Raw genomic sequence first — 25,852 nt, 5'->3', positions numbered from 1 at the left:
TGATTTTCTCGTTGGCAGTTCTGACAATAACAAGCTCTGGATCTTACATCCAATATACCGCAGCTGTGAAATCCTTGATTGTATTGTGACTTGGGGGGAGGAGGTCATTTTCTCATCGAACCCAGCCAACAATCCATCGGAGATTTCTCAGCGTCAGCACCCTTGCAGTATACATTGTGCAGCCCAATTAACACTATCGGTTAAGTGCATCGGGCTATTGCTCGACGGGGGGGGCAATCCGATGATGTGTTGGGGAGGGGGTGGAGCAGATGTCCACGACGCGAATTCTACCACATAACACCTTTCCTGCAGCCGGGCCTGTCAAGCTGTGGGGCTATCGTATTGCTGCAACAGATCTACCCCCCCTTGCATGATTGTAATGAGCGTAGTGTCATACGTACGTGGGTCGATGTATGATACTGAATCCCTACGTGCATTTGATGTTTCTGATTTACTCTGGCAACCCGGTGGTAAAGATCAGCAGATTCCCAAAAGCAAGGGAGATCGGCCTAGGATCAATATGTATACAAAATCAAGAATCATCTTAGTTCTCACTAAAGAAACAACCAAAGTTTACACCGTCTTAGGACATACGCCATCCTCCAAATCGCATCGAAGTGAAACAACAGGCTATTTATGAACACCATGGCGGTGACACCTGCGGAAATCCTGATACCTGACATTTCCCTGGCTCACAAAGGCAAAGAAACATTGATATATGATATCAAACAGGTTCAGAAAGTCGAACAATCCCAATGCAATGTCCGACAACAACTCCTGGATGGCCTTATGGATCCGATATCCCCTTCTATTCCATCCATCCTTCTCTGGGACGACATCGGCCTAAAGCTTTTTGAGACACTCACTCTCAATCCTCGATATGCACCATTTCATTCGGAGTTAGGCATTCTAAATCAACGGGTGGAAGAGATGGTAGACATAATTCCCTCGGGTAGTCTCCTTATTGAACTGGGTTGCGGGTTAGGTCCAATTCTATCTTTTTCTCCATGAATACACCCTTACTTACTCAACCTTCTTACAGGAGTCTACACAAAACCAGTATCATCCTATCTGCGTTCGAGCGCCAGAAACGATACGTTACTTACTATGCTCTGGATGTCTCCCGTCGCGAACTGGTCGAAGGCTTAGGCAAGCTAAGGGCCCTCTTCGGGCAGTCAAAGTATGTGAAGCTGCGAGGTCTCCTGGGATCTTACGAGGATGGAATCGGTTGGTTGTCGCAGTATGTGACGACTGGCAATGGTCATGATGAGGGCGATGACGGTGCTGGTCCAAAGATGGTCACGTTTCTTTGGGTTGGGAACAGTATCGCCAACTTTGCTCCCGACGACGCAGCAGTGCTTTTGCAGGGGTTTTCGGTGATGTGCGAAAGCCTAAATCTCTCGTGCCAATTCCTTGTTGGGGTGCATACTTGCCAGGATGAGGCAAAGGTCCTAGCTAGCTATGATTCTACGGAACCTGCGCTGTGTGATTTTATCTTCCATGGATTGGATCAAGCCAATCAACATCTGCAAGAGGAGGTATTTCGCAGGGGAGATTGGATATGTCGTTGCGAGTTCGATTCAACAGATCATATGCTTCGCGTTTACTACGAAGCTGCACGAGAGGTGCGAATCGAGCTTGGCGGCGATCATGAGCGGGTCTTCAACTGTGGAGACCGAATCCTAGCCATTGTCAGTGGTAAATGGACTGTTGAAGATATCCAGCAGATGTGTGGTGGAGTGGGACTGGAGGTTTCTCGCAGTTGGAGGTCTGTTGACTATGAATGTGGTGAGTTAGGCGGCGTACTATCATTTCATTTGATTCACTACTGATTGATCCCATCTGTTCTCTTCCAGAATTTCATGCTATTCGACCTCAATGATCTGCAGGGCTAGTGCTTGTTGGCTTTCTATCTTCAGCTAACGCATTGAAAGAAACGGAGCAGGATGCAGGGTTTCCCGTCCTGCCAGACCATGCAGCAAACGATTATAGAAATTCAAGTTCTTGGTCCATTCTTTATATCTTTTATCGTTGGGTCATTTATCACCCTGTAGCGGTTATACTGCCCCGGCATAAGTATTGAACAAACAGGTGTTCAGGTAGACTTGTGCAATTTATTCAAGCATTTAACAAGATCGAATATATTCTATCATTTATGAATACCGACATGTTGTGATTATAAGCATTGTTCTGGCAATGGAAGTGATCATACTTAGTAGATAGTTCAGATTGCATTCAAACCTAATTTAAACTTTTGCCATCCTCTTCATATCTATCACAAGGGTGCAAATAATGGTAATTGCTTTTCGTAATCGTGCAGTTTGGTACGCCTGACGGAATGTGCTAACTATGGCTAGATGTCCATGATTAGGTTTTGGATATCAGTCGATAGGACCTTGCGAACTCCTTTTCTCGGACTCAGTAAGGAACAGGATGCATACACCGATGGGTCCACATTCCTCCTACTCATCATCTGTTGAAAATTCAAACCTACGACGGGACGCACGTCGCGTTTTAACGGGGATATATTCGGAAGGGGAGAAAACCAGGAACAAAACATAGCAAAGGCCGATCAGGGTTGCATCTCCACATTGTCAGTGCATACAATTTAAAACACTCAATTCGACTCGTTACGCCCCCAAATCTTGATGCACTCTGTCTTTCGTGTGATTTATATATTTGATCAGCATGCATGATACTTAGATATATCAGACTTCGTCGATCAGCTATTACGTGATATCTGCAAGATAACCCTTACCGACTAACCCCTACTCATCACAATAGATCTAGCTGTTGATCTTTGGATATCGGTTTTTCTTTTTTTTTTCCGGCCGCTCTTCTTTTTAACCAGTTGAGACCCACATGGACTCTTACCATCCTGATATTTGACAAACATCCGTTGTTGACGACATCATGTCTGCAGATCTTCATTGTCACATTGTGCTTGAAAATTGGAAGAAATTACAACAGTTAACTAGTCCAGTCGACAAGAGTACTGTGGTGGTGCGAGGAAAGAAGTTGACCTTGGCGGATGTGGTCGCGGTAGCTCGGCATGGAACCGCAGCTTTCATCGACAAAACGCCAGAACTGCGGGAAGAGGTGGATAAAAGTGTTGGTTTCCTGAGACAATGTGTCGAGAAAGGCGAGGTTCTATATGGTATGTAAAGTTCTGCTGTATGATTCTCACTTACAACCAGTGATCTGATTCTGATCAAATTGGCACCGTTTAGGCATTAACACTGGGTTTGGAGGAAGTGCCAACACACAAACCAGTGATACTAGGAACCTTCAAGTCTCTCTAATGCAGATGCAACAATATGGCATTTTATGCAATGGTGAGGGTCAATATCCTGAACCAGGAGACTCAACAGCCGTCACCGAAATGCCCGAGCCATGGGTGCGCGCATCGATGTTGGTCCGGTGCAACACTCTTGTACGGGGTCATTCTGGGGTTCGATTTGAGATCATTGAAGCGATAGTTGAGCTTCTCAACCAGGGATTCACTCCACTCGTGCCCTTACGAGGCAGTATCTCCGCTTCTGGCGATTTGAGTCCTCTGTCCTACATTGCCGGCGTCTTAGAAGGCAATCCAAAGCTCCTGCTCCGGACACCGATAAGGAAGGGAAATCTATGCAAGGAACATGGGCCACGAGAGCTCATTTCCTCGGATAGACTTCTGGCCCAGATCGGCATCCAGCCCGTATGCTTCGGCCCCAAAGAGGGTCTGGGCTTGGTCAATGGAACAGCGGTCTCTGCAGCTGTGGCTGCCATTGGGCTCCATGAAACGCATAATCTGGCAGTAATGTCACAGGTCTTGACTGCTATGGCAGTGGAGGTCATGTCTGGGAACCCCGAGAGTTTCGATCCCTTCATTGCCCAGGTTCGTCCCCACGAGGGCCAGATCGAATGTTCCGCCAACATCAGCAAATTTTTGCAAGGGTCACGACTCACGCAGGTAGTTCATTCATCTGAAAACCTGAGTATGGGCTCTTCTACTTCACTCCGTCAGGATCGCTATCCAGTCCGCACGGCGCCCCAATGGATCGGCCCATTGCTCGAAGATCTTAAACTGGCTCATAGCCAAGTGACCGTTGAGCTCAATGCGACTACCGATAACCCTCTGATTGACGTGGAGGGACGCAGAATACTGCATGGGGGAAACTTCCAGGCCATGTCCGTAACTGTTGCCATGGACAAAGCCCGCTCGGCTCTACAGCTCATGGGGAAAATGCTGTTTGCCCAATGCACAGAAATTATCAGCCCTGATCTCAACAATGGTCTACCGCCGAATCTAAGTTTCGATGAGCCTAGCCTGTCATATTGCCTGAAGGGAGTTGATATTGGTATGGCTGCCTATACCTCCGAGTTGGGCTTCCTCGCCCACCCGGTAGGTCCAAACGTGCAGTCGGCCGAGATGTCCAACCAGGCCATCAACTCGTTAGCGCTTGTTTCAGCTCGGTACACACAGACAGCGGTTGATGTATTCTCCATGCTCGCTGCCTCTTATATCTACGTGCTTTGCCAGGGGCTGGATCTCAGAGTACTGCAGCTGGAATTTCACGACGCCCTGCGCCCCGTCGTAGAATCCATCACCAACCGCGCATACAGCCAATTCTTAACCACGCCTACTGCTTGCAAAGACCTCCAATCGCTACTCTGGGCCCATATTACCGGTGCTCTCAAATCAGCGTCGTCCAGTACAAAGGACTCACAACCCCGATTCGCCATGATCGCTGAGTCGGCCCAGTCGGTGGTGGTGACGTTCTTCGCCTCTCGTCCTGGGGTGGTAACTGGATACTCTCCGCAGATGTCTACTATCCATGCCTGGGCTAAGGATCTGGCAACGGCCATGACTGAGGCTTTCCATAGTAGTCAACTTCTGTTGGTCAGCCCACAGTGCCCGACATCGACATACCTGGGCTCAGCGGCACGCATCATGTATACATATGTGCGCAGCACCCTGAAGATCCCTCTGAACCGAGGCCTTGTCGACCACCCGACCCCCAATCCCACGAGAAAATCAATAAACACCGAATCGGATCCGCGGACTTCTACGAACGCGGACACCCAGGGAATTGGTGCATATATTACTAGAATATATGAAGCATTGCGCTCCGATGCCTTGATGGTTCCAGTCATGGAGTGCCTGGTCCAAGGCAAACAAAACGGGCATTGAAAATGAGTTATTTAGTTCATCTGCAGTATTGACTTTGTTCTTTTTTTTTTTTTTTCATATTTCCTCTATTCACTCTGATGACAGAGACAACCTACGTCGTTCACTGTGATTTTCCACTGCTTCATCTACCCTGTTAATATATAGTTCACCTATATTCCCGACATCGTAGAATTCTATAAACAAAAAAATGCGAATTGGAGTGGACAAGGACTTCAAGCAGTATCAAGAATGCCATGAAAATGGCAATAATGACAGATTACGACTGTTTATTTTCCCTGCCATCTATATCCATTTTGTTGTCACAAATATAAGTCATGAAAGCCCTGGTATTACCGGTGATATTGCCTCTCCTGTCTTGATCTTAGCGGCGTGGAACTGACGTCACACTGGGTGCAGGGCAAGAAGTTCATTGTATTCCAATTATCAAAATATAGTGCAATACTGCAGGCACATCAGCCGATCCATTCCGGGTTCTGCAGGAGCTGATCGTACCCATTATTCTCCTGCAGGCGCATGCTGATCTACCCCTCCAGCAGGCCTACCCCTGGGCGGCAAGGGATAAGATGATATTCTTTCAATTACTCAGATGGAAGCAACCTTGGAACATCGCCTCGATATATAAGCCCCTCCATTATTACGGTAGAAATTCTTTTGTTAGCGACAACCCGTTGAGGACCGAGACCGATGAACACGACAGTCAATCCCAAGAATGATGGACAACAATCGGCGGGACAATCAAATTCCCCCCCAACCGCAGTCACCGGAAGAGCTGGCAGAGGATGAATTGGTAGAGAAACTTGAACTCCCTCGCTGGCACTCAATATCTTTGACAATCTCTCTGATGCTGACACTTTTCTGTGTGTCACTGGTAAGATTCAGTTCTTTCTCCTCTCTGGCCTAGAAATAACATGGTTGCGCTTCAGGATACCACCGTGCTTGCTACTGCTATTCCAAAGATAACCACGCAATTCCATTCTCTAGACGATGTAGCTTGGTATGGAAGCTCATATCTTTTTACTACATGCGCCGTGCAGTTACAGTTCGGCAAAATCTATTCTCTGTTCACCACCAAATGGGTGTTCATTTGGTCGCTGTTCGTATTTGAGATTGGCTCTCTTCTCTGCGCAGCGGCCCCCAACTCAGTCGCCCTCATTGTCGGACGAAGCATCGCAGGCTTAGGGTGTGCGGGTATCAGCTTGGGGTCATTTGTCGTCATGACCCAGCTGGTGCCCTTACGCTACCGACCGATCTATACCAGCCTGTTGACATCGATGCATGGGATAGCCAGTGTAGCGGGTCCCCTGTAAGCTCTATCATGGAAGGGCCAGCTAATGGCATACAAGATTCGAACGCTAATCACATAGCAGACTGGGGGGTGTTTTTACGGATTTCTCTACCTGGCGGTGGTGTTTCTATATCAACCTACCTATGGGAGCAATTGCCCTCGCGTGCATTATTGCTTTCATGCCGGTATTGCCGCCTGCCGAGCGACGCGACTTGAACTGGAAAGAAATATTTCAACAACTTGATCCTATTGGAACAGTTGTACTCGTTCCTGCGGTAATTTCTCTGCTGTTGGCCATACAATGGGGAGGAACAAAGTATGCATGGGACGATGGTCGTATCATTGCCCTCTTTGTCCTGTCCGGGGTGCTTACTATAACCTTCTTTACCATTCAGCTATGGAGGAAGGGCAAAGCTACTATCCCTCTGTCTATTGCTAAAGACCACAATATCCTTGGAGCTATATGGTTTTCCGTTTGCGTTGGTTGCACCCTGACCGTCTTCACCTATTATGTATGCCCGCTGTTCTAATTTATGCCACCTGACCCTGCTGACTCCGACAGCTTCCGATCTGGTTCCAAGCTGTGAAAGGTGTTTCTGCCACGAAGTCCGGTATTATGAATCTCCCTATGATTCTTGGTCTCGTCATCGTCTCCCTTATCGCCGGTGCCCTCACTTCATGGATTGGATACTACACTCCACTCCTTATAGTGTCCGCCATCATCACGCCGGTAGGTGCTGGCATGCTCACTACACTGGAAGTTGATTCTGGTATTGGATACTGGTTTGGATATCAAGTCCTCATGGTGGTTGGCCTGGGCATAGGTGTCCAGACTGTGATGCTTGTCCCACAAGTCACGGTCCCTATGAAAGATATGCCCATAGCTACCACCCTCTTGATATTCGGGCAGACTTTGGCAGGGGCAATCTTTCTGCCCGTTTCCCAGTCAGTCTTCCAGAATCAGTTGGTCTCCAACCTCCATCGATACGCCCCAAAGGCAAACTCCAGCGATATTATTGCAGGTGGTGTAACTGAACTGCGCAGAATCGTTTCCTCTGAGCAGTTGCCGTCTGTTTTGAAGGCGTACAACAACGCGCTCACTCAAGCCTTCTATGTAGCTGTTGCCATGTCTTCACTGTCCTTTTTTGGGTGTGTCTGGTTGGACTGGATCTCTTTGAAGAGCCCTAAGAATGCAGCAGAGTTGTCACTACCAGACACACCTACTATTGAATTGTCTACTCAGAGGTAGGGATACTTTATTTTTATAGCATAACTATTATAACTACAGATCACGCAATTCCATCTAAGAATTCAATGCGATACTTCTCTCTTACTAGTACTATGCTACTTTTCTTATATAATTCATACAACCACTCTGCGTAACTATTCCCTTATAAGATACAAGATAAAAAGCCCTAGAAATAAAAATACAACAGTGGTTCTAGGCTTTGGGGGTTGAATTTCTTAATCTTTGTACCAAATTGACACGCTGATTCCGGGACCGGATGAATGGTGGACAGAGAATTTGGGGTCTGTGGGCTTCGAGAATGAGAAATTTGGGAGAATCAGTGGGGTCCAAGAATTCAGGAACTCAAGATAACCATCCAAGGTTATTTATTTAAATCATTTGGGGGTCCACCGCTATCTTTATTCGTTTGCTCATGTGTATAGACCTCATTGATTGTGGTCCTAGTGGTTGGTGGGAATTCAAAGCTTCTTTCTCTCATCATGCTAGTGGCGATCATGCTAGTGGCGAATTTCCTAAAGAATTCCTGTATTCGTCTTGACTAGGTATAACCATTTCTCCGATCCGATCGTTCATTCCTCTTGCATCTGCTCCTAGGACTAATACGTACTTGTCGGAGATAAGTAACTTTTCACTATAACGAGATCCTATGCGTGGCAGCACCGCCCGCTTAATTTCGTTGTTACTATGCTCCCCGAAATCCACGACATTTGCTATATATTTCAACGTTAGGCTATGCTTAATACACATCTTGCTCGAAACAAAGCGAGGTTTGGGTGATGAAAACGGAGGTGAAAAGGAAACTTGTAGCTTTTTAGTCATAATAGAAAATGTACCTTTTGCTTTATGGGATGAATATTCGCGTGAAGAATATTCAGGTGGGTGAATATCCGCCCTTAGTGGTGCAGCAGCGAACTAAAAAATCGCTAGATAGGTGCTGCGAGTTTATCACAAGTCCTGGCTTGATCTACTGCTAAGTGTTGGACCATCTTGACCTCCGCAGAGCCCACAAAGCCCAAAGCCCAAAGCCCAACCTGGGCCCACCGATGGGCTCTGGGCCTAGGGTAGAAGCCTACTGAGCTTTTATGGGGACCTAATGGGCCCCGAACTGTGTAAACATGCCAAGAAATCGAGGTGCCAAGTGAAGTTAAACCCCCTTTTTAATTTTGTTTAATTACCTTATGTTTAGCACCGTTCCTAACAATGATACCTAAGGTAATATTTTATTAATTTAAACAATTTAGAGTCAATTGCTAGTTATATTTCTATATTACGTTTAAAAACCGAGAAAACGCGTTGACTTAGATAATTTGAAAATTACTGAGGCTTACCTAGAAAGTGGTAGCACTCTCATACAAATCCGAGATATATATCTAGTATTAAAACATCAACTTTTACCTTTTCTGCGATATCTCGACTTTGTCGGGATTCCCTGTAACATGTATTTATACACTGTCGTCGTCATGATTTGGTTCTGCCGTGTGTCACAAAATACTAAATCGAGTACATGGTGGAAACAGAGTAAAATCTCGACTTAGTATTCGACACGTGTATATATCCGAGTGGCTAGTTAAATGGTCTCATATAATCTTACAGGTGGCGCGGCCTGAGTTCCCGTCTGGATTACACACTTCATGGCTTCTCCACTGACGCCATGATGATGATGATCCCAGTCATACGGATATATAACCCGCTTGTTCTTCAGTCTCTAAGGTCCTCTCCAGATTCATCGCCAATAACACTACAAACACTCCTACACATACTATTAGTATTTTCCAATTTCATTTGACAATTTTCATCATGGGTTGTGGTTGCGGATCTACTTGCAGCTGCACTGGCGGTGCCCAAACCTGCACATGTGGCGACAAATGTAACTGCGAGGGATGCGGAGTATGTAATATCCCCATGATGTGTCAGGTGTGAAGGCTAACTAGACATGCCTACTTTTAGAAGTAAACAGTTTCTTCACGACTCCCATCTTCCAATACTACAACACCTTTATTTTTATTTTTATTTTTATTTTTATTTTCCCTTTCAAAGGCGGATGATGGATATGGTGACAATTTGATGAAATAAGTGAAGCTTTTGAGCACCAAAAATAAATGGAACCTATATTTCGAGAAATCAAATTGCATGTCTCGAATCAATAATTATTTCTCTGTTAAGTAGTCTTTTCTATGACATATAGACCTCATCGTTTCCCTTGCAACACTGCCTCGGAAGCTTTAAGCGCTCCTGTGATACTAAAACATACAAATGGCGACAAGGCATACATGATCTATAGATATAGTTAGCAAAATGTCTTTTTCCCTAATAAAGTCACCACTACACACCGTCAACGTCTGTGCAATAACCATTTTTTCCATCTCAGACGCCTGCGCCAATTCCGCCAACCCAGAAATCACCAACGCGGGTGGACCAACTGGCATCAACATCATACTAAACCAGAGCATTGGATCGTCACCAAGGAGCCAAGTCCTCTTAGCCAATCCATAAATCAATGAAACACTCAGGGCCGGCCAGACCACCAACCGAACGAGAAAGATAGTCGTGATAGCCTTGACAGGGATTCGGCTCGAATGCCCTTCTGCAACCATCCGCTCGAACGTGATTCCAAGCTTACACCCAACCATGAAGATCTGCAGCGTTGTAAACAGCCCGCCGATATTCCTGATACTCGCCGTCAGCCACGCATTGAATATCCCGCCATCTTCCTCATTGAAGAAGAATGCTCGGTGTAAAGAGGGGACCAATCCCAGCACTGCGCCGACAATGGTGCAGAGTATCGCCATGTCCGCGAATGGTGATTCGAAGGGTGCGAGGAGTTCCTGCTTGACTCGGTGGGCGAATAATGAGCCTAGCCAGTGCGTCAATCGCCGGATGAGGTTCTTGGCTGATGTTCGTGCTTCTTGGGCGCGCTGGGGAAGTAGTGATGTTTCTTCAGTGAGTTGCTCATCCTCTGCCAGCATGCTTGGGGTGTGATGTCGCTCCTCTGGGGTGCTAAGACTATCCTCGCGATCTTGCAACATCTTTGGTCCGACGATATATGCGATGGTTTTGCTGATCACGCCGCAGACAAGAAAATAACTCTGAGCACGGTCGATCGCTGATGATGTGGTTTCGCCATGTCGCAGGATCAGCTTCAGACTTCCTACACTCTCTAGGGAGTGGAGGAGTAACAAAGGTAGAGATGTAGTGTTGTTGAACGAACAAGTTGGTATAATCCATTGCGGTAGGCCAAGCAGACGCGACAAGAAATGACCAAGTCCGATCGATGCAGTTGTGTAGAGGACTGACCAGACTAGTAACGGCAGATAGATGCGATAAGTCAGTCATGCCCGGTTCATCAGGGGTTGACATGATATACTTATAACTGGAATATAGTTCATTGCTGTCCCAAGATGAAGCTGTTCGCCCAGATGCACGATGAGTAGTGCTGGTAGGAGGAGTTTCACGCCTAATCCCAGCATGTCATTGATTGTAGTCTCGTGGATCAAATTGAGTCGACGAGCAGCAAAACCGTAGCACATTGTCAACAGCACAGAAATGCAGGCCTGTAGTGCACCCAGGAAGGGTGTTACTAAACCCTGGCTGGGCATTTTGTTTTAGATAGCTGACGCTTTTAGCTACTCATGTTGTGATAAAAGAAGAGTTAATGGGCTGTGACGTCATAGTGATCAAGTTCAACTTAGGAATACTATATTTTCACCATTTTACCCTGCGGTATAGAAGCCCTACAAACGACTGTTCTTGTCATATATATATCATTCTCACCAGACAACATTCGGGCCTTCGGGATAATTCACCACCGAGCACGGGAATTCTCCATGGGGTTCTATAAAGGGGATAGTAGCCCTGGCTCTACTTGTCCAGGATCTTCAATTGATTCACGTTAAGCTTGAAATTTCTATAACAACTCAATGCTGCACATTCATGCCATAATTGTCTAAACAATTACAACACTACAGAGCACAGGGGTAAGATGTGAAGCGGGAATAAGCATCACCCATGGACCCCACATTGCGAGAACAAATAAAGCCGCATAAGTACTATAGAAAGTGGAATTATTTCGTTCTTTACCTTTTTTACTTAGTTCTTTAAAGGGCTATGCAATAATATTCTGATGAAATAGAGATAGACGATGTACTATAGCACTATAATAAACCAATAGTTGGTTTGTTTTATAGAAGCAGCTTACGAAGATGTTATAAGTGGTTCGTGGGTTAAATACCCCCTAGTAGGCAGGCATAGGTCTCCTTTGAGCCCGGGGTACGTACATTCTAAGTTAAGCGCATGGTATATTCACCTCTAGTAAATTGTTCCAACATGGGCATCCCTCGCAGCATCCTCGTCATCGAAGCCGGTGAACTAGGCACATATATTCTAAGAGCCCCAGCCCACCATCCTCACAGGTACGATACAACCATCTCAACCCTACTTCGGGAGAGCTCTCATAATGCCAAAGAGCCGAGCAAAGCGGATCGCATCGAGAGCTTCCGCAAACTAGGAATTACCTTTACTCCTAGCGACCTCACCCTCGACTCCAAAGGCAAACTCACCTCAATCTTGATTTGCGAAAGAATATAATTGTGGGGAACATTTGTCGGTCCTTTTTGCACAAGAGAGAGGAAGGGGGGTGCGGGGGGTTCCTCTTTGATTCCCAGGATCCTTGGAGACGACTACTTTTAGAGATTTTGCTCAAGAGCACCTCCGGATTTGGGTTGACCTTTTGACCACTCTTGTCCATTGTCCATTGTCCAGGAATGTATATTATAAACGAGGTCCAAGTAAACTATGGTGTTAGCTGTAATACATCCTGTATACGAACCAACTGGTCTATAGAAGAAAATAAGAGAAAATTTGAACATCTCTAACAATATCTATACCCCCACAGTGAAGTGAAGTCCAAGATACAAATGTGGGGGGCCTCGGGTAATCGGTCGGAGTAAGGCCGAGTTGTCCCCTTCATGAAGAACATAAAGAACATTAAAAAGAATAGATTCTCTTTCTACTCTTCATTACTATTAAAAAATTTCTTCTCTGTTTTCAATAAATGTCTTCCATCACCCTCCGCTCCGCCCTACAAACCATACCAGTGGCATAACGTATTTCACAAGCGAGCCGCCCACACAAGCGAGCCGCCCACCCCAACCAAAACGCGTCCATAGATTAGCACTTAGTCAATTCAACCACCTACCATGCCACCAATTCGATCCCGAAGCTCTAAAGATTCAATAGAGCAAGAGGGTAGGATCTTACTAGCTATCCAGGCTTTTAAGAATCGAGAAATCTCTTCAATTCGTGAAATAGCACGCCGCTTTGATATACCACGTACAACCTTACGCGACCGCCTATCCGGCTGTACTCAACGAAGTACTACACGCGCTAATTCATTTAAATTGACCCAAATTGAAGAGGATTCTCTTGAAAAATGGATTCTCTCTATGGATCTACGTGGAGCAGCCCCCCGGCCCTCTATGGTACGAGAAATGGCCGATCTTCTTCTTCAAAAGCGTGGAACTACCCCGGTTCTTTCGGTCGGCCAAAATTGGGTTACGAACTTTGTTAAAAGGCGTCCTCTCCTCTCCTCCCAATTCTCGAAACGGTATAACTACGAGCGTGCGAAATGTGAAGATCCTAAAATCATTATGGAGTGGTTTAATCTGGTTCAAAAGACAATCCTTCAATATGGAATCGATTCCGACGATATCTATAACTTTGACGAGACCGGCTTCGCAATGGGATTAACTGCAACTACAAAGGTTATTACGAGGAGTGAATACTACGGTCGGAGGCCGGTTTTACAACCTGGAAATCGTGAATGGGTGACTACAATTGAATGTATAAATGCTTCTGGATGGGTGCTTCCTCCGTGTATAATCTTTAAAGGCAAAGTCTTTATTGAATCATGGTTCGACGGCCTCCCGGAGGATTGGCGTCTTGAAGTTAGTCCTAATGGCTGGACTTCCGATGAAATTAGCCTTCGTTGGCTTGAAAAGCTCTTTATTCCTAGTACTATACGTACGAAGGGGGTATACCGGCTCTTAATACTTGACGGCCACGGAAGTCATTTAACACCTAAATTTGATGAACTTTGTGAGCAAAATAAGGTGATACCAATCTGTATGCCAGCTCATTCATCTCATCTTTTACAACCTCTTGATATTGGTTGTTTTGCGGTGTTAAAACGTACGTACGGTCGGATGGTTGAAATCAAGATGCGGAATAGGATCAACTATATTGATAAACTTGACTTCCTCGAAGCATACCCCCACGCACGAATTGAAGCTTTTAAATCGGAGACGATTAAAAATAGCTTCGCAGCAGCCGGTTTAGTACCATTTGGACCCGACCGAGTGATTTCAAAGCTCAATATCCGGCTCCGAACCCCGACCCCCCCTACCAGCCGGGGTAGTGAATCAAGCCGGAATTTTACCCCAAAAACCCCTTTTACAGAGAAAGACCTACGTCGACAAGCTTCATCAATTAAAGCTTTACTTCGTACAAGATCTCGAAGCCCGCCTAGCCCGTCAGATCGTGCATTAAACCAGCTTGTGAAAGGCTTCCGTCTTACAATGCAAGGTGCTATCTTACTCGCTAAAGAAAACAAGGAATTACGCGCCGCCAACGAGAAGCAGAAGCAAAAGCGTACTAGATCCCGGAGGCAGATACCTACAGAAGAAGGCCTCTTAGTACAAGAAGCTTCTCAATTGATTCCTGAGCTAGTGGAAGCAGATGAAGCACCCCATGCCGGTGCCGGCATACATGAAGAACCGGCTTTAGAACCACGTACGCGGGCTACACCAAGGTGTAGTGGGTGCAGATCAACTGAGCATAGATTTAATAGATGCCCAGCTAGATAGATTTATTTTAGTATATTCAATTTAATGGAGTTATGGTTGACATATATATGATTGAAATTAGTAGGTTGGTTGGGGTGGGCGGCTCGCTTGTGTGGGCGGCTCGCTTGTGAAATACGTTACGGCTTCTGGTTGACGTAAGCTTATCCCCCGCATTTGGACAGGGGCCCCATCAGCTCCCCGCTGTTCTTCAGTTGAACCTCCAAGGTTCTCTATCCAAAATATAAAAAAAAATTAATTGACCTCCCATTACAGCCTCCCCAGTGCCCCCGTTGCAAAGACGATCCTCCGCCGTAGCCCCGAGTTCACAGAAGGTGGATTCAGCTGGGTCTTAATTGACGCCGAACATGGATTGATTAACGATGGCCACTATTACGAGGTTTGTCCCCCAATCACTGAATTGAACTCCATAATTCAATTATTAACAATTCCACCTAGCTCACCAATGCAGTCGGCCACGAGGGCGCAAGCCCTATTATCCGTGTGCCCTGGCCCGAAGAGTGGATGATAAAGCGTGCTCTTGATGCCGGTGCCCACGGGGTCATGACTCCTATGTGTCACTCTGCAGTATGTGTAACCTCCCTCATTACCCGCAACTTTGCCTAGTTACCAATCGCTGTTTCTATCGCCAATAGGAGGACGCTGCCAAGGTCGTCAGCTACTGCAAGTACCCACCTGTCGGAGTCCGTGGATACGGGCCCATGTTCACGCCGCATTCATTCCCTGGTGTCAAGCCCGCCGAGTACGATGAGAAGACTCATGATGAGGTGCTGGTTGTTGTGCAGATTGAGTCGCGGCCCGGTGTTGAGAATGTAGAGGAGATTGCTAAGGTTGATGGACTTGACGTTTTGTTTATTGGTGAGATTGGATATTCCTGTCTTGGATTCGTGGAACGGGCTAATGTCTTTATTGCAGGACCCTTCGATCTTGCAAAGCAGATGCGTGTTACACGCGGTGGTGAGGAGCACGAGGCTGCTATCCAACGCGTTCTAAATGCTGCTAGATCTGCAGGAAAGAAGGCCGCTATCTTCTGTATGTGTTCTTTTTGCTGGTCTTGCGGTTGTGTCTAATACTATATCTTCTTCTAATACTGTATCTTCTAGGTTCCAATGGTGATGACGCTCTTCGCCGCACACAGCAGGGCTTCGATATGGTCTCTATCACCACGGACGTTGCTGTGTTCGGTGACGGTATGCTCAACGAATTAGAGAAGGCCAAGGGCAGCTCTAAGGTCCAAGGAAAGCGGGACGGTTATTAAACTCTCTCTCAATCATGTTGCTTATGTGTATATAGAAGCCACGCAATGAATTTAACTAGATTATCCGCGATTACTTGGTCTAACCCTTCCTATCCGATTCAAACCTTCCGGTGAATATTGGCTTGGTCAATTCCTCGCCATTTTCACTCTGTAGGCACCTGGTGTCAAGAACTTGGCGGTTCCATTTCCCTCAACATCAAAAACGAAGAGCGAGGTGGCAATACCGCCCCATGTCAACTGATCCAGCATAGTCCAGTCGCCGAGATCATAGAAAGAAGAAAAGAGACTCGACGATGAACCCACCCCTGGGCCCCGATTTTGAGTAGCAGTGTACGCACGGAAAGCGATTCCCCCAGTGGCCTGCTCGATGATAATAGACGGTACAAGACGTGCCCCGGGACCACCAAGAAGTGTAGGCACTAAACCCGTGATATCTGTGCCATTACTAATCCATGATGTAATCTTCAAGCCAGGTGCAGGCTGAGTAGGTGGAACAACAGTAAGTGTCAATGACGAGTTCAGATCTTCAGCTTTGTACGTGCCGGCGAACTTCTGCGCCGCCTCTAATGCAGCTTGCTCCATAAGTGCTGGGAGTAAGGCATCGACGATAAGATCGATTGCTAAGAGGGTCTCGCTGCTACGGCTGGCTTGTGTGCTGGCCGAGAGGAGAGTGAAACCGGCGTCGAAGTCTGGTATCACGACCACGATGCCTCCATAGAATCCCGAGTCTCCGAGTTTCGTGTATAGATCGGTGACCACGCCTGATCCTGCATGGACGAATCGATGAATTTCCCACGGTGAGCCGACCGAGTAGCGTAGGCTTGAGGTGTGAGTGATAGGTTTCATCCATTCCTGTGTCTTTTCAGAGGGGAGGAGGGTGGAATTCAGGAGGGCGATGCCAAGCTTGGACAGATCGTTTGTCGTAGAGAATAATCCACCAGAAGGGTTTGTAACACCTCCATCGGGAACAAACTGCTCATCAAGAGCCTCCGACGTGACGGAATGCGGGCGCGTGGAATTGTCAGGGGATGACGAGTAGGTGGACTTCAAACCGAGGGGTTCGAAAATAGAATCGCTATACCATTCATCCATAGCCTTTCCAGTGAGATTTGAAATCGCGAGACCGAGGAAGATATAACCACCATTTGAATACTCGGGGCTTGTCCAGGGAAGGTAAACTGGAGGTCTTGGAGCGTATGCCACATCCCAGGAGACTGGGTTACAGCCCTGGATCTGTTGACCTATGCATGATGGCCATAGCGTCAAGTCGCTCTCGTTTAGAGGGGGAAGGCCGTAGAATTTTGGATCCGTCAACGCGGGATTGGGAGAGTTTTCGAGGTACTTGTATAGTAAAAAGGTTTGTAGGAACTCCTCTGTAGCACCGTGTGGTATGCCGCCCATCTGGCCCGCAAGGGATCTGAGAGTGATTTTGTCCCACTGAACATCGTAGACTAGCCGAAATTTGTTACGTTGCTTGCGCACATGCTCGGCCAAGAATGGGAAAATTTCCGTGAGTGGAAGGTCCCATTCCCGGGGCTCCAGCTCTATAAGTCCAGCAAGAACCGTAAAGAGTTTTGACACACTAGCGACCTTATAGATGCTGTTTCCATCCACCTTGTTCACTCCCACCGGGGATTTTGCGACTTCACTGGCAGTGTGGTGGAATTGAAGGTCTTTTGCATTAGGGTCCAGCGAGGAAAACAACCCAGCGGAAAATGTGAGGTTCTTTAGCTCGTAAATCCCGCTGGTTTTGTTGGTTCGGTTATCGGCGAGGACGGTGTTCAGTTTGGATGTCAGGTTCTTCCAACTGTCGGCGACCCGGCTGTGACTGCTAGACAAGTCCCTGGGAGGAGGATATGACGGTCCTAGAAGGTTGGCAAAAGCTGCCGGGCAGCAGATCACGCTGGCCAACACATAATTTGATAGCCGCATGATGCTTTTTTTAAAAAAAGGCTCAATTTTTCAACTGAAAGTGAAGGTCGACGGGGACTAAAATTTCAACGAATGCTCCGTGTTGACGTCGTCTTATATATCCTTCAAACTGCCATAAATTTCTCTCGGGGGCAGTGACGCGATGCGCCGCTCCAGTTCGCTGCGTTGAACCATTTCTAGGAGTCCTGTTTGATGATCGTCGAGGCAGTGTTGTTGTGGATCTTATTAATCTTGTTGATCTATGGGGGCTGGGATTTCAATGGACATGTTCTTCAGCAATACGAACGTTCATGCTTCGCCAAAGCCACTGAGATTGCGCTTCATGGGGACACTAAACCCGATCAGGTGGCATGCGGCGCTCTTTTTTCTTGGCATTTGTTCCTTAGGGCCTGGTTATACGATCACAAGTCGTCTTTCTTTTCTTTGTAACTATACTATCCAAGAAGTGGGAAGATGTCTTATCTTTTTTTCTAAAAAACATAAACAAAAACAAAAAGAACTATGTCGCAGTTTGGTCTTGAATAATGTCATTATACCATCTTTAACCAAATGGATCGGATATACAGTAAAACCTGCTTACATATAACGAAGCAGAATGTTTGATACTAGGAGTATCTAACTCAGTGGATTGAATCCTTTCCAAAACTCACACTTCGCTTCAGTGTTCTGTGGTCCCCGATACTTCTTCATAGTGCATTTGCTTCGAATGGTCTTTTATATATTCAGTGGACTGATATTGATATGGACCGTGGCCGAGCTTTGATTATCTTCCTTTATATCTCTGACGTGCCATGTATGTACAGCTGTATGTCATATGTCTCCCTTGCACATTATGTATTGTCGTTGTTGGACTGATCAATCAATCGCGTCATTCGCAGCAAGGCAGAGAAACAGACGAGAAAAAGGGAAAGATGACCTATCGCCCAGAGAAAATATACAACTCAGTCAGCATCTATCGAGCGTGCCCTCAAATAGTGATGTTGCAGGATATGATCTCAACGACCTGATGATTCCATCGCTCGACACAACCATGGGCTTCATCAATGATGGCGATGCCCACAGCTGGAGCAACAACCCTGACCTCACATATAGTACATAGGGTGGCAACAGGACCCAAGAGGGCCCAGCGACCAACCCAACACTTTCTCGGACCAAAGGCAAAGAGTCCCTGACGGCGCGGCTGATGAAACTGAGCAACCGGGCCATGGGCGCCACACGAGAACTTGAATGCGCGGTCATTACTACATCCTTAACAGTAAACTTCCTTGCAGTCAATGAAGTGTTCGAGGCTGCGAATGGTCTAGTACACATCATCAACAACATCCCTCTGGCGGACAGCAAATATGGCCCCTCGAAATCATTGTCCCGCGGTGAAAACGAGCGACAGATGCCTACCGAATACAGCCCGATCTTTCTGGCTCTCGCCTCTTACCGGCACATCCTAGCCCTCTTCCACGCAATTTGTGATTTTATTAAGAGGTCGTTGGGGTCCATAGGTCAAGGGACAGAGATGCAACAGCAAATTTTGCACGGGCTGAGTCGTCCTCTGCGCAATTCATCATGGTTCTGCAGCTCATAATGCACCCACTGAACCGCATAGGCCGCAGCGTTCGAACGGAGAACCGAGAAAATACTGACCAAGACGACCTGACGTTCGGCCCAGACGGCGGTGGAAAAAGCGGCAGGTTAGAAAGTATTGTCGGCTCTGCTCAGATCATACTCAGAACCCTACCTGATGAGCACGTCAGGCTTAGTGAGGTCATTCAGGAACTTCAAGGTTGCATAGAGGAAGGACTGTATGTTTAAATTGAATAGAGTCGACAGATTTCTACAAGTCCCTTAGGATCCCAAGCCTTTGTTGTAATAATATCGTGTTAACTTGAGTAGAAGTGGGAGGGGTTGTTTTGGCACGAAGCGAGAATGGCCGCCTAAAGCCTATCTGAAGTATTCTGAGGTGCAAGGGGTCCTCAGCGGCCGCCTCTATCCGGAAATATTGTAGTGAGTACTCCACTAAAAAGAAATATACGAAAAGCAAGCAACTATCCCACACTGACTGTATAGAATCCTGAGTACTTTGACGTCTCAAAAGTCCCACTCTTTAATAAAGCTGGATTCTTTGATTGGAGAAAACCCCACAACGCATGACGATCATTCCGGCCCGAGCCACTATCCACTTTTGGATGAGCGGACTTAACGGAAATAAGGGGATTAGCGGAATTAACGGTGGTGGGCATACTACAATGGATTGATATTTGGGCATGTATACTAACTGGCCCCTATAGTTTTGTTAGCAAAATTCCTGGGCCATCGCTAATAAGGGTCTAAAGCCTATTATCTCCGCAAATTCTAACAGCCCTATTTATACAATGTTAGTTACTTTAACCCTAAGTCACTAAAGGGGACGGAGTCTCATATCAAGCCGAAGCAATTGACCCATAGCCAAACGAGAAACACGCATGTCACCATCAGCACTTCCACCTCTCTTGCCAGAGGACGCCAATGGCAACGGCAACCTCAAAGAGCTCGGAGAGAACACACATCAGGTCGAGCCTGAAAAGGAAAAGCAGACTGTCGAGTCTAACACACCATCCACTATGGTATTTCCGTCTGTCAATGGTGTAGACGACGGTCCTGCTACTGAAGAAAAAGCTGTGGATGAGCAGCCAAAGCCTGTTATGGAATATCCGAAAGGTATCGAAGCCTTGTTCATCATGGTTGCGCTCGTGCTCAGTATCACCCTCTGTTCTCTGGATCAGGTGAGTTCTACCGCTCCAGGCTTCTCGTAGAGTCGTCTTCTGCCAATGCACTACATCACATGCCAGTAAGTTGATACTCTCAATTCAGACAATTGTTGCAACCGCCATTCCAAAAATTACCGACCAATTCCACAGCCTTGACGATATCTCGTGGTACGGTTCAGCTTATTTCATGACTCTCGGAGCCTTCCAGTCAACTTGGGGCAAAGTGTATAAATACTTTCCCCTCAAAACCAGTTTCCTGGTGGCAATCTTTATCTTTGAACTTGGGAGTTTGATCGCCGCTGTCGCCCCAAACTCAACGACTCTGATTGTTGGACGTGCCATCTCCGGTCTAGGTGCCTCGGGTATCGCGCCTGGGGTATACACGATTTCTGCATTTGCTGCTGAGCCCACAAAAAGAGCTACCTACACGGGGGTCATTGGTGTGTCATATGGTGTCGCCGCTGTCTGCGGACCACTCATTGGTGGAGGGCTTACAAAAGGGGCATCCTGGAGGTGGTGAGTCAAGAAATCCTTTTTGCTTTGTCTTTGTTGCAAGACATGGGACTATTTTCAGTTATCACATCCCTGCCATGGCCTGACCTGACTTGACGCGACAACCTTAGGTGTTTCTATATCAATCTTCCAATCGGTGGTCTGGCCGCTTTTGTCATCCTCCTCACCTTCAAGACCCCTAAAGCCGCTAAAGTGGTCCAGGCTACTCTCAAGGAGAAGCTTCTTCACATGGATCCGATAGCGACGGCGCTTACAATGGGTGCACTGGCCTGCTTAATTCTAGCTCTTCAGTACGGTGGTGCAAGCCATGCGTGGGATTCCAGCGTCGTTATCGGTTTACTCGTCGGCTTCGTTGTCATAGTTATTGCACTTATAATCGCAGAAATTTGGCAAGGTGAACGCGCCATGCTGACACCACGCATCATATGCAAAAGGACTGTCTGGGCCAGCAGCGTATGGGGCTTCTTCTTCGCTGGCGCGTATTTCGTCACGCTCTATTATCTGCCTATCTATTTCCAAAGCATCGACAACGTCACCCCGATTGCCTCGGGTGTGCGCAACATTCCTCTGATTATCATGTTCGGCATTGCCACATATGGCTCAGGCAGAGCCATCACGAAGACGGGTATTGCAACTCCTTATATGGCAGTTGCCTCTGTGATTGTGACCATCGCCTCTGGCCTACTCTATACTCTCGACATTGGGACCTCGACAGGCAAATGGGTTGGGTATCAGATCTTGGCCGGCTTCGGATACGGCCTCGCCCTCCAAGTCCCGGTCGTCGTTGCGCAGGCTTTTGCTGCACCAAGCGACCTAGCTCCTACGACCGCGATTATTATCTGTATGTTCTCCTTGGACTTGTCCTAGCATGGCATCAATTTTCATTGTTCCCTTGTATCCCAAAGCTAACTATATCCCTCATGCGCAGTCGCTCGATCTGTCGGCGGCACAATTCTGCTCGCAGCAGCGCAATCCGGCTTCGTCAACCAGATAGTGCACAAGCTTGCCAACACCGCACCGGGTGTCGATCCCGACCTAGTCACGGGTACCGGTGCCACTGATGTGCATCGGCTATTTTCTGGAGACGAGCTGGACGGTGTTCTCCGTGCGTACGCATGGGGCATCAAGGTTGTTTTCGCAATTACTATCGCGGCCTGCGGCCTCACTGTCCCCTTCAGCTTGTGCAACAAATGGACAAATGTTAATGCGAAGAAACCTAGTGGTGGTGCTGCTTGAAACAGCTGTTCAGCGAATTATGCCAACGGAGTTATAGCCATTTTCTTGTTATGGAAATTATCCATCTTGTACGATGATTCGAATAGCTTAGGGGGAGGCAATGGAGGAATGCGTCGAAGGATAAAATTGAATGGAATTTAATCTGACTACCTAACGTAATGAAATCGTACTATCGAGTGGATCAATCCTGTAGTTTTCCACGAAAATCCTAATCAAAGCCAAGTTTCTCCTTTGGGAGAAAATGTTGCCAAATTGGCTGGTGCAATAACAAGACAAAAACATCAAGTTTAGGGTACAGTGACTTTGAACATGTTTCCACTATAAGGTATCTGGGGTTGCGCACAGGTCACCAAGATTGGTGACCTGTAGCAGCTGGATGTTCATATCTTGTGCAGTGGTAACATTGATAGTATTCTATAGCCTTTTCAATTCGTTGGGTGTCAGGTCCAAGAAATCTGGCCACAAGAGAACGTTTATTATTCTAATATAAAACAGCTACGTGATACAACTTTTTCAAAACTGCTTTCTTAAAAGAACCTAATCCAGTTGATTGCATGAGTAAATTAAACTTGATATTTCGTATCACTTGCACCCTTTGCGCAACATAGGCGACACAAACACTTCATTGCCAGTCCACGAAGCTTCGACACCCGCCGGCATGCCTAAAGCCTTGGCCTTCTGCATCCACTCGCGTACTGGTAGAACGTTGACCTTGGTGCAGAGCCTGTCATTGTACATGCTAGCGAGGTCTAATAGCACATATCTGTTTTCACTGCAGTAATTGTGCACGGCAAACGGTTCGCGGGGATGATGAGTATATGCCTTGGCCAGAAATTCGGGCACCACTTCGCTGACGTCGATGATGTCAAGCTCTCCCTACCATTGCTTGGGGTCAAGCGCCGGTACGGCCAGCATCTTGGTGCAGTATTTGTCTAGCGCCACTAAGGGAATCTGTTCGGGCGCATCAGGCCCCATGATGTTGGGGAAGCGGTGCACAACGGCCGGAAGTCCCTCCGCTCGCTCCAACAGTATCTCGCCCATCCATTTACTGACAGCATAGCCAATGGCGTTTTTTCAGCAGGGAATCGGCATCAGCTGGCGGCCAAAAGCTGGATGGCGGCACCTCAGCCAGCTCGTTGGTATCCTGTTGGAGCATGGCTACCGAGGACGACGAGACAAAGTGTACGGGGACGCGGCGTGGCGTAGCCATAGCGAGCAGATAATGTGTCGAGACGATATTAGCAGCCCGCATCATTTGATATGACTTGAGATGGGCGACATCCGCTCCCACATGGATGATCAGGTCTGCCGTCTGGCAGAGGCTCTCGAAGTCCTCAGTGGAGAGGCCCAGCATCGGTTTGACCAGGTCGCCCTTGTACTCGTGAATCTTTGCGTCCTTGATGCGTAGAGGGCGTGAGCGGATGCAAAGACAGTGCACATCTGCAATGTCGTCGTCTGCCACGAGTTTGCGTAGCATATGGGTACCCAAAAACCCTGTGCATCCCGTGAGAATGACACGGCGTGCGCTGATCTAAGGCACGTCCTTGGCCGAGTAACCGCCTGGCGGAATGAGGGAAGGTATCCCTTCGGTAAGCCCAGCAACTTCCTTCTGCCAATCCATTTGTGGGTTGTCATGAGCTTTCGCTGTCTGCGACTCTGCCTGGGACCCGTGCGATGATTTCGCCATCCTACTAGACCGTTCTCGCATACTCGCGATAGAGTGTGGTTGGTCGACATAAGCTTCAACACAAGCACGTTGACTCCCAGCTCTTTCAGGAACCACTCGCGAATGCGAACGGAAACGAGCGAGTCAAACTCCATGATCAGCTACGGCGATGTCAACGTCTATCTGGGTGGGGTCAAGCTAGAACCCAGGGACTGCGAAAAACACTTCACCAAACTGCTAGACCTTCTTTTGGATCTTCAGCTGTTGCCAGCTGAGCCTCAACCTTAATGTTCCCACCAGCTTGTTTCTGATCGGTGTCCTCTTCTTGCGCACCCTCTTGGAGAAGGTAGCATGACAACCGCAGGACTTCGTGCCACGGCTCCGTAAACACCTTCCTTATACCGGTGATAGGCTCGGATGGCAGGTCTGAGTCAGGTTGTCCGCACTCAATGGCCTTAGCTAGCATGTCGTGCAGGTCTGTCTCGCCTTGTCTATCTAACTGTGGTAGGAGAGACTTCTCAATGGGAGCATTCCACTTCATGTCTGAACGGTAAATGTAGCCCAATCCCGTAAGGAGCCCGATGACGACCATGGAGCCCGCTAGTCTACGTCGCACGAGGATTGACATGTAATGATTTGCCGCACTATAAGCGGACTGGCCGATATTGTAGGCGAAAGCCCTATAAAGAAGTCCAACGCCTCATCTTCACCAAAGAGCTCATCAATATTGCGAGTTCCGGCAACTTTTGGCGCTAGCACCGCCTTAAAGTCGTCTCAAGATGTGTCGAGGAAGGCGCGGCCCCGAAGCACCATAGCACGATTGATAATGCCTTCAATGGGCGGCATACTAGACTTGATCTCGGTATCTGCCGCTCTTAAGCCTTCTTTGTTCTCAACGCCCACTGGTATGACACGCAACTCGGCACCATTTTGCGACATGAGTTCGAACACTCCCACCGGAACATCAGGATGCCGGCTGGTCAACACGACATTTTGAGCCCCGTTATCCACCATTCAAAGAGCAATGGAGATTCCAAGGTCTCCTGTCATGCTGAAAAGAATGTAGGTCTTGTCAGCGGCGAACACCCCGTTGTGCTCGACGGGACCAGCCCTGTTAGGACAGTTTTTCTAGGACGAGTGGCGCGACAACCCGCGGCCTTCTTACTATAGCGGTCAAAACTTTACGAGACAATCCAAATTAACAGAAAGGCGAAATAACAATATTCAGTCTAAAATGACCTCACACTTCTATCTTGATGACACCCCGGCGGAGGTGAAGAACGCCAAGGTCAGGGACAGCCCGCCTGGCCCTTTAGGTCGGAGCTAATACGGGCATCTAGGGGCTGCACCTACTCACCATGTCGGCTCCGAATGGCCAGAAGGTCCAGATTTACCTTGAGGAATTGAAAGAGTTGTATGGCACCGAGTGTGAGGAAAACTAGCCCAATTGCTTCTTCACATGAGGTGCTGGCGATAATTACCTAGACACTAAGACGGTCATTGACATCAGCACCAATGGGCAGAAGAAAGACTGGTTCTTGAAACTCAATCCAAATGGTAGGAAACGAGTTTTAAGGCGTGAACAATTCTTAACCTCCAGATCGTGCCATAACCCCCGACTAAGAATGTATTTAGTTCCTAAATACGGATTTATCATCGTTAATATATTTATTGAGAATTCGATCTTCTCCGTTAGTATCGAGCTACTCTTATAGGCGTACTAGGGGACCGGGCTTCGAGGGATACTACTTATAAAACTCTTAGATCTTCTTCGGTGACTTAATTGGTACAACGTGCACGACCTGCAGCTCTTGAGTAGCTGTCTCGGCGATCGGCGCTCTAACCTGATTCGCCCAAGCTGCCCAAACAAGCTACGGAGTTCTCCGTACTTCTTATGTTAATTTAATTTTCCCTCGAACATCCCGAAACATGCCCAATC

General features: G+C 47.4%; 13 protein-coding genes across 13 annotated transcripts; 6 read left to right on the top strand and 7 right to left on the bottom strand.

Annotated features, from left to right (window-relative positions):
• Positions 1–645: 645 nt before the first annotated feature.
• Positions 646–1,882, top strand: N7537_005363 (uncharacterized protein; the record flags this gene model as incomplete). Its single annotated transcript, XM_056896420.1, has 3 exons — positions 646–980; positions 1,043–1,788; positions 1,857–1,882. 3 exons carry the CDS (start codon positions 646–648, stop codon positions 1,880–1,882), a joined length of 1,107 nt encoding a protein of 368 aa, XP_056752205.1.
• A 1,031-nt stretch (positions 1,883–2,913) lies between these two features.
• Positions 2,914–5,176, top strand: N7537_005362 (L-Aspartase-like protein; the record flags this gene model as incomplete). Its single annotated transcript, XM_056896419.1, has 2 exons — positions 2,914–3,157; positions 3,231–5,176. The coding sequence occupies 2 exons, from the start codon at positions 2,914–2,916 to the stop codon at positions 5,174–5,176; spliced, it is 2,190 nt and encodes a 729-aa protein (XP_056752204.1).
• A 709-nt stretch (positions 5,177–5,885) lies between these two features.
• Positions 5,886–7,710, top strand: N7537_005361 (MDR family MFS transporter; the record flags this gene model as incomplete). Its single annotated transcript, XM_056896418.1, has 4 exons — positions 5,886–6,044; positions 6,100–6,479; positions 6,544–6,973; positions 7,024–7,710. 4 exons carry the CDS (start codon positions 5,886–5,888, stop codon positions 7,708–7,710), a joined length of 1,656 nt encoding a protein of 551 aa, XP_056752203.1.
• A 2,188-nt stretch (positions 7,711–9,898) lies between these two features.
• Positions 9,899–11,306, bottom strand: N7537_005360 (Auxin Efflux Carrier superfamily; the record flags this gene model as incomplete). Its single annotated transcript, XM_056896417.1, has 3 exons — positions 9,899–9,985; positions 10,041–11,008; positions 11,075–11,306. The coding sequence occupies 3 exons, from the start codon at positions 11,304–11,306 to the stop codon at positions 9,899–9,901; spliced, it is 1,287 nt and encodes a 428-aa protein (XP_056752202.1).
• Positions 11,307–12,033: 727 nt separating this feature from the next.
• Positions 12,034–12,294, top strand: N7537_005359 (uncharacterized protein; the record flags this gene model as incomplete). The annotated part of the gene is made up of 1 exon (XM_056896416.1): positions 12,034–12,294. The coding sequence occupies one exon, from the start codon at positions 12,034–12,036 to the stop codon at positions 12,292–12,294; it is 261 nt and encodes an 86-aa protein (XP_056752201.1).
• A 2,529-nt stretch (positions 12,295–14,823) lies between these two features.
• N7537_005358 (HpcH/HpaI aldolase family protein) lies at positions 14,824–15,825 on the top strand (the record flags this gene model as incomplete). The annotated part of the gene is made up of 4 exons (XM_056896415.1): positions 14,824–14,946; positions 15,006–15,134; positions 15,203–15,599; positions 15,671–15,825. Coding segments are annotated over 4 exons (804 nt in total), but the record flags the coding sequence as incomplete, so codon positions are not given.
• Positions 15,826–15,951: 126 nt separating this feature from the next.
• N7537_005357 (serine hydrolase domain-containing protein) lies at positions 15,952–17,757 on the bottom strand (the record flags this gene model as incomplete). The annotated part of the gene is made up of 1 exon (XM_056896414.1): positions 15,952–17,757. One exon carries the CDS (start codon positions 17,755–17,757, stop codon positions 15,952–15,954), a length of 1,806 nt encoding a protein of 601 aa, XP_056752199.1.
• A 2,456-nt stretch (positions 17,758–20,213) lies between these two features.
• On the top strand, positions 20,214–22,247 carry N7537_005356 (MDR family MFS transporter; the record flags this gene model as incomplete). The annotated part of the gene is made up of 4 exons (XM_056896413.1): positions 20,214–20,513; positions 20,602–21,014; positions 21,122–21,852; positions 21,940–22,247. 4 exons carry the CDS (start codon positions 20,214–20,216, stop codon positions 22,245–22,247), a joined length of 1,752 nt encoding a protein of 583 aa, XP_056752198.1.
• A 582-nt stretch (positions 22,248–22,829) lies between these two features.
• N7537_005355 (Male sterility NAD-binding) lies at positions 22,830–23,222 on the bottom strand (the record flags this gene model as incomplete). The annotated part of the gene is made up of 2 exons (XM_056896412.1): positions 22,830–23,019; positions 23,128–23,222. The coding sequence occupies 2 exons, from the start codon at positions 23,220–23,222 to the stop codon at positions 22,830–22,832; spliced, it is 285 nt and encodes a 94-aa protein (XP_056752197.1).
• A 70-nt stretch (positions 23,223–23,292) lies between these two features.
• On the bottom strand, positions 23,293–23,724 carry N7537_005354 (Male sterility NAD-binding; the record flags this gene model as incomplete). The annotated part of the gene is made up of 1 exon (XM_056896411.1): positions 23,293–23,724. The coding sequence occupies one exon, from the start codon at positions 23,722–23,724 to the stop codon at positions 23,293–23,295; it is 432 nt and encodes a 143-aa protein (XP_056752196.1).
• A 54-nt stretch (positions 23,725–23,778) lies between these two features.
• On the bottom strand, positions 23,779–24,068 carry N7537_005353 (Male sterility NAD-binding; the record flags this gene model as incomplete). Its single annotated transcript, XM_056896410.1, has 2 exons — positions 23,779–23,907; positions 23,958–24,068. The coding sequence occupies 2 exons, from the start codon at positions 24,066–24,068 to the stop codon at positions 23,779–23,781; spliced, it is 240 nt and encodes a 79-aa protein (XP_056752195.1).
• A 71-nt stretch (positions 24,069–24,139) lies between these two features.
• On the bottom strand, positions 24,140–24,454 carry N7537_005352 (Male sterility NAD-binding; the record flags this gene model as incomplete). The annotated part of the gene is made up of 1 exon (XM_056896409.1): positions 24,140–24,454. One exon carries the CDS (start codon positions 24,452–24,454, stop codon positions 24,140–24,142), a length of 315 nt encoding a protein of 104 aa, XP_056752194.1.
• Positions 24,455–24,687: 233 nt separating this feature from the next.
• N7537_005351 (Male sterility NAD-binding) lies at positions 24,688–24,927 on the bottom strand (the record flags this gene model as incomplete). The annotated part of the gene is made up of 1 exon (XM_056896408.1): positions 24,688–24,927. One exon carries the CDS (start codon positions 24,925–24,927, stop codon positions 24,688–24,690), a length of 240 nt encoding a protein of 79 aa, XP_056752193.1.
• Positions 24,928–25,852: the final 925 nt, after the last annotated feature.

This window comes from Penicillium hordei, assembly GCF_028827395.1.
Source record: "Penicillium hordei strain IBT 12815 chromosome Unknown utg000003l_segment0_segment0, whole genome shotgun sequence".
Classification (NCBI taxonomy): domain Eukaryota; kingdom Fungi; phylum Ascomycota; class Eurotiomycetes; order Eurotiales; family Aspergillaceae; genus Penicillium; species Penicillium hordei.
The sequence above is the reverse complement of the archived record's forward strand: the minus strand, read 5'-3'. Positions and strand labels throughout refer to the sequence as shown.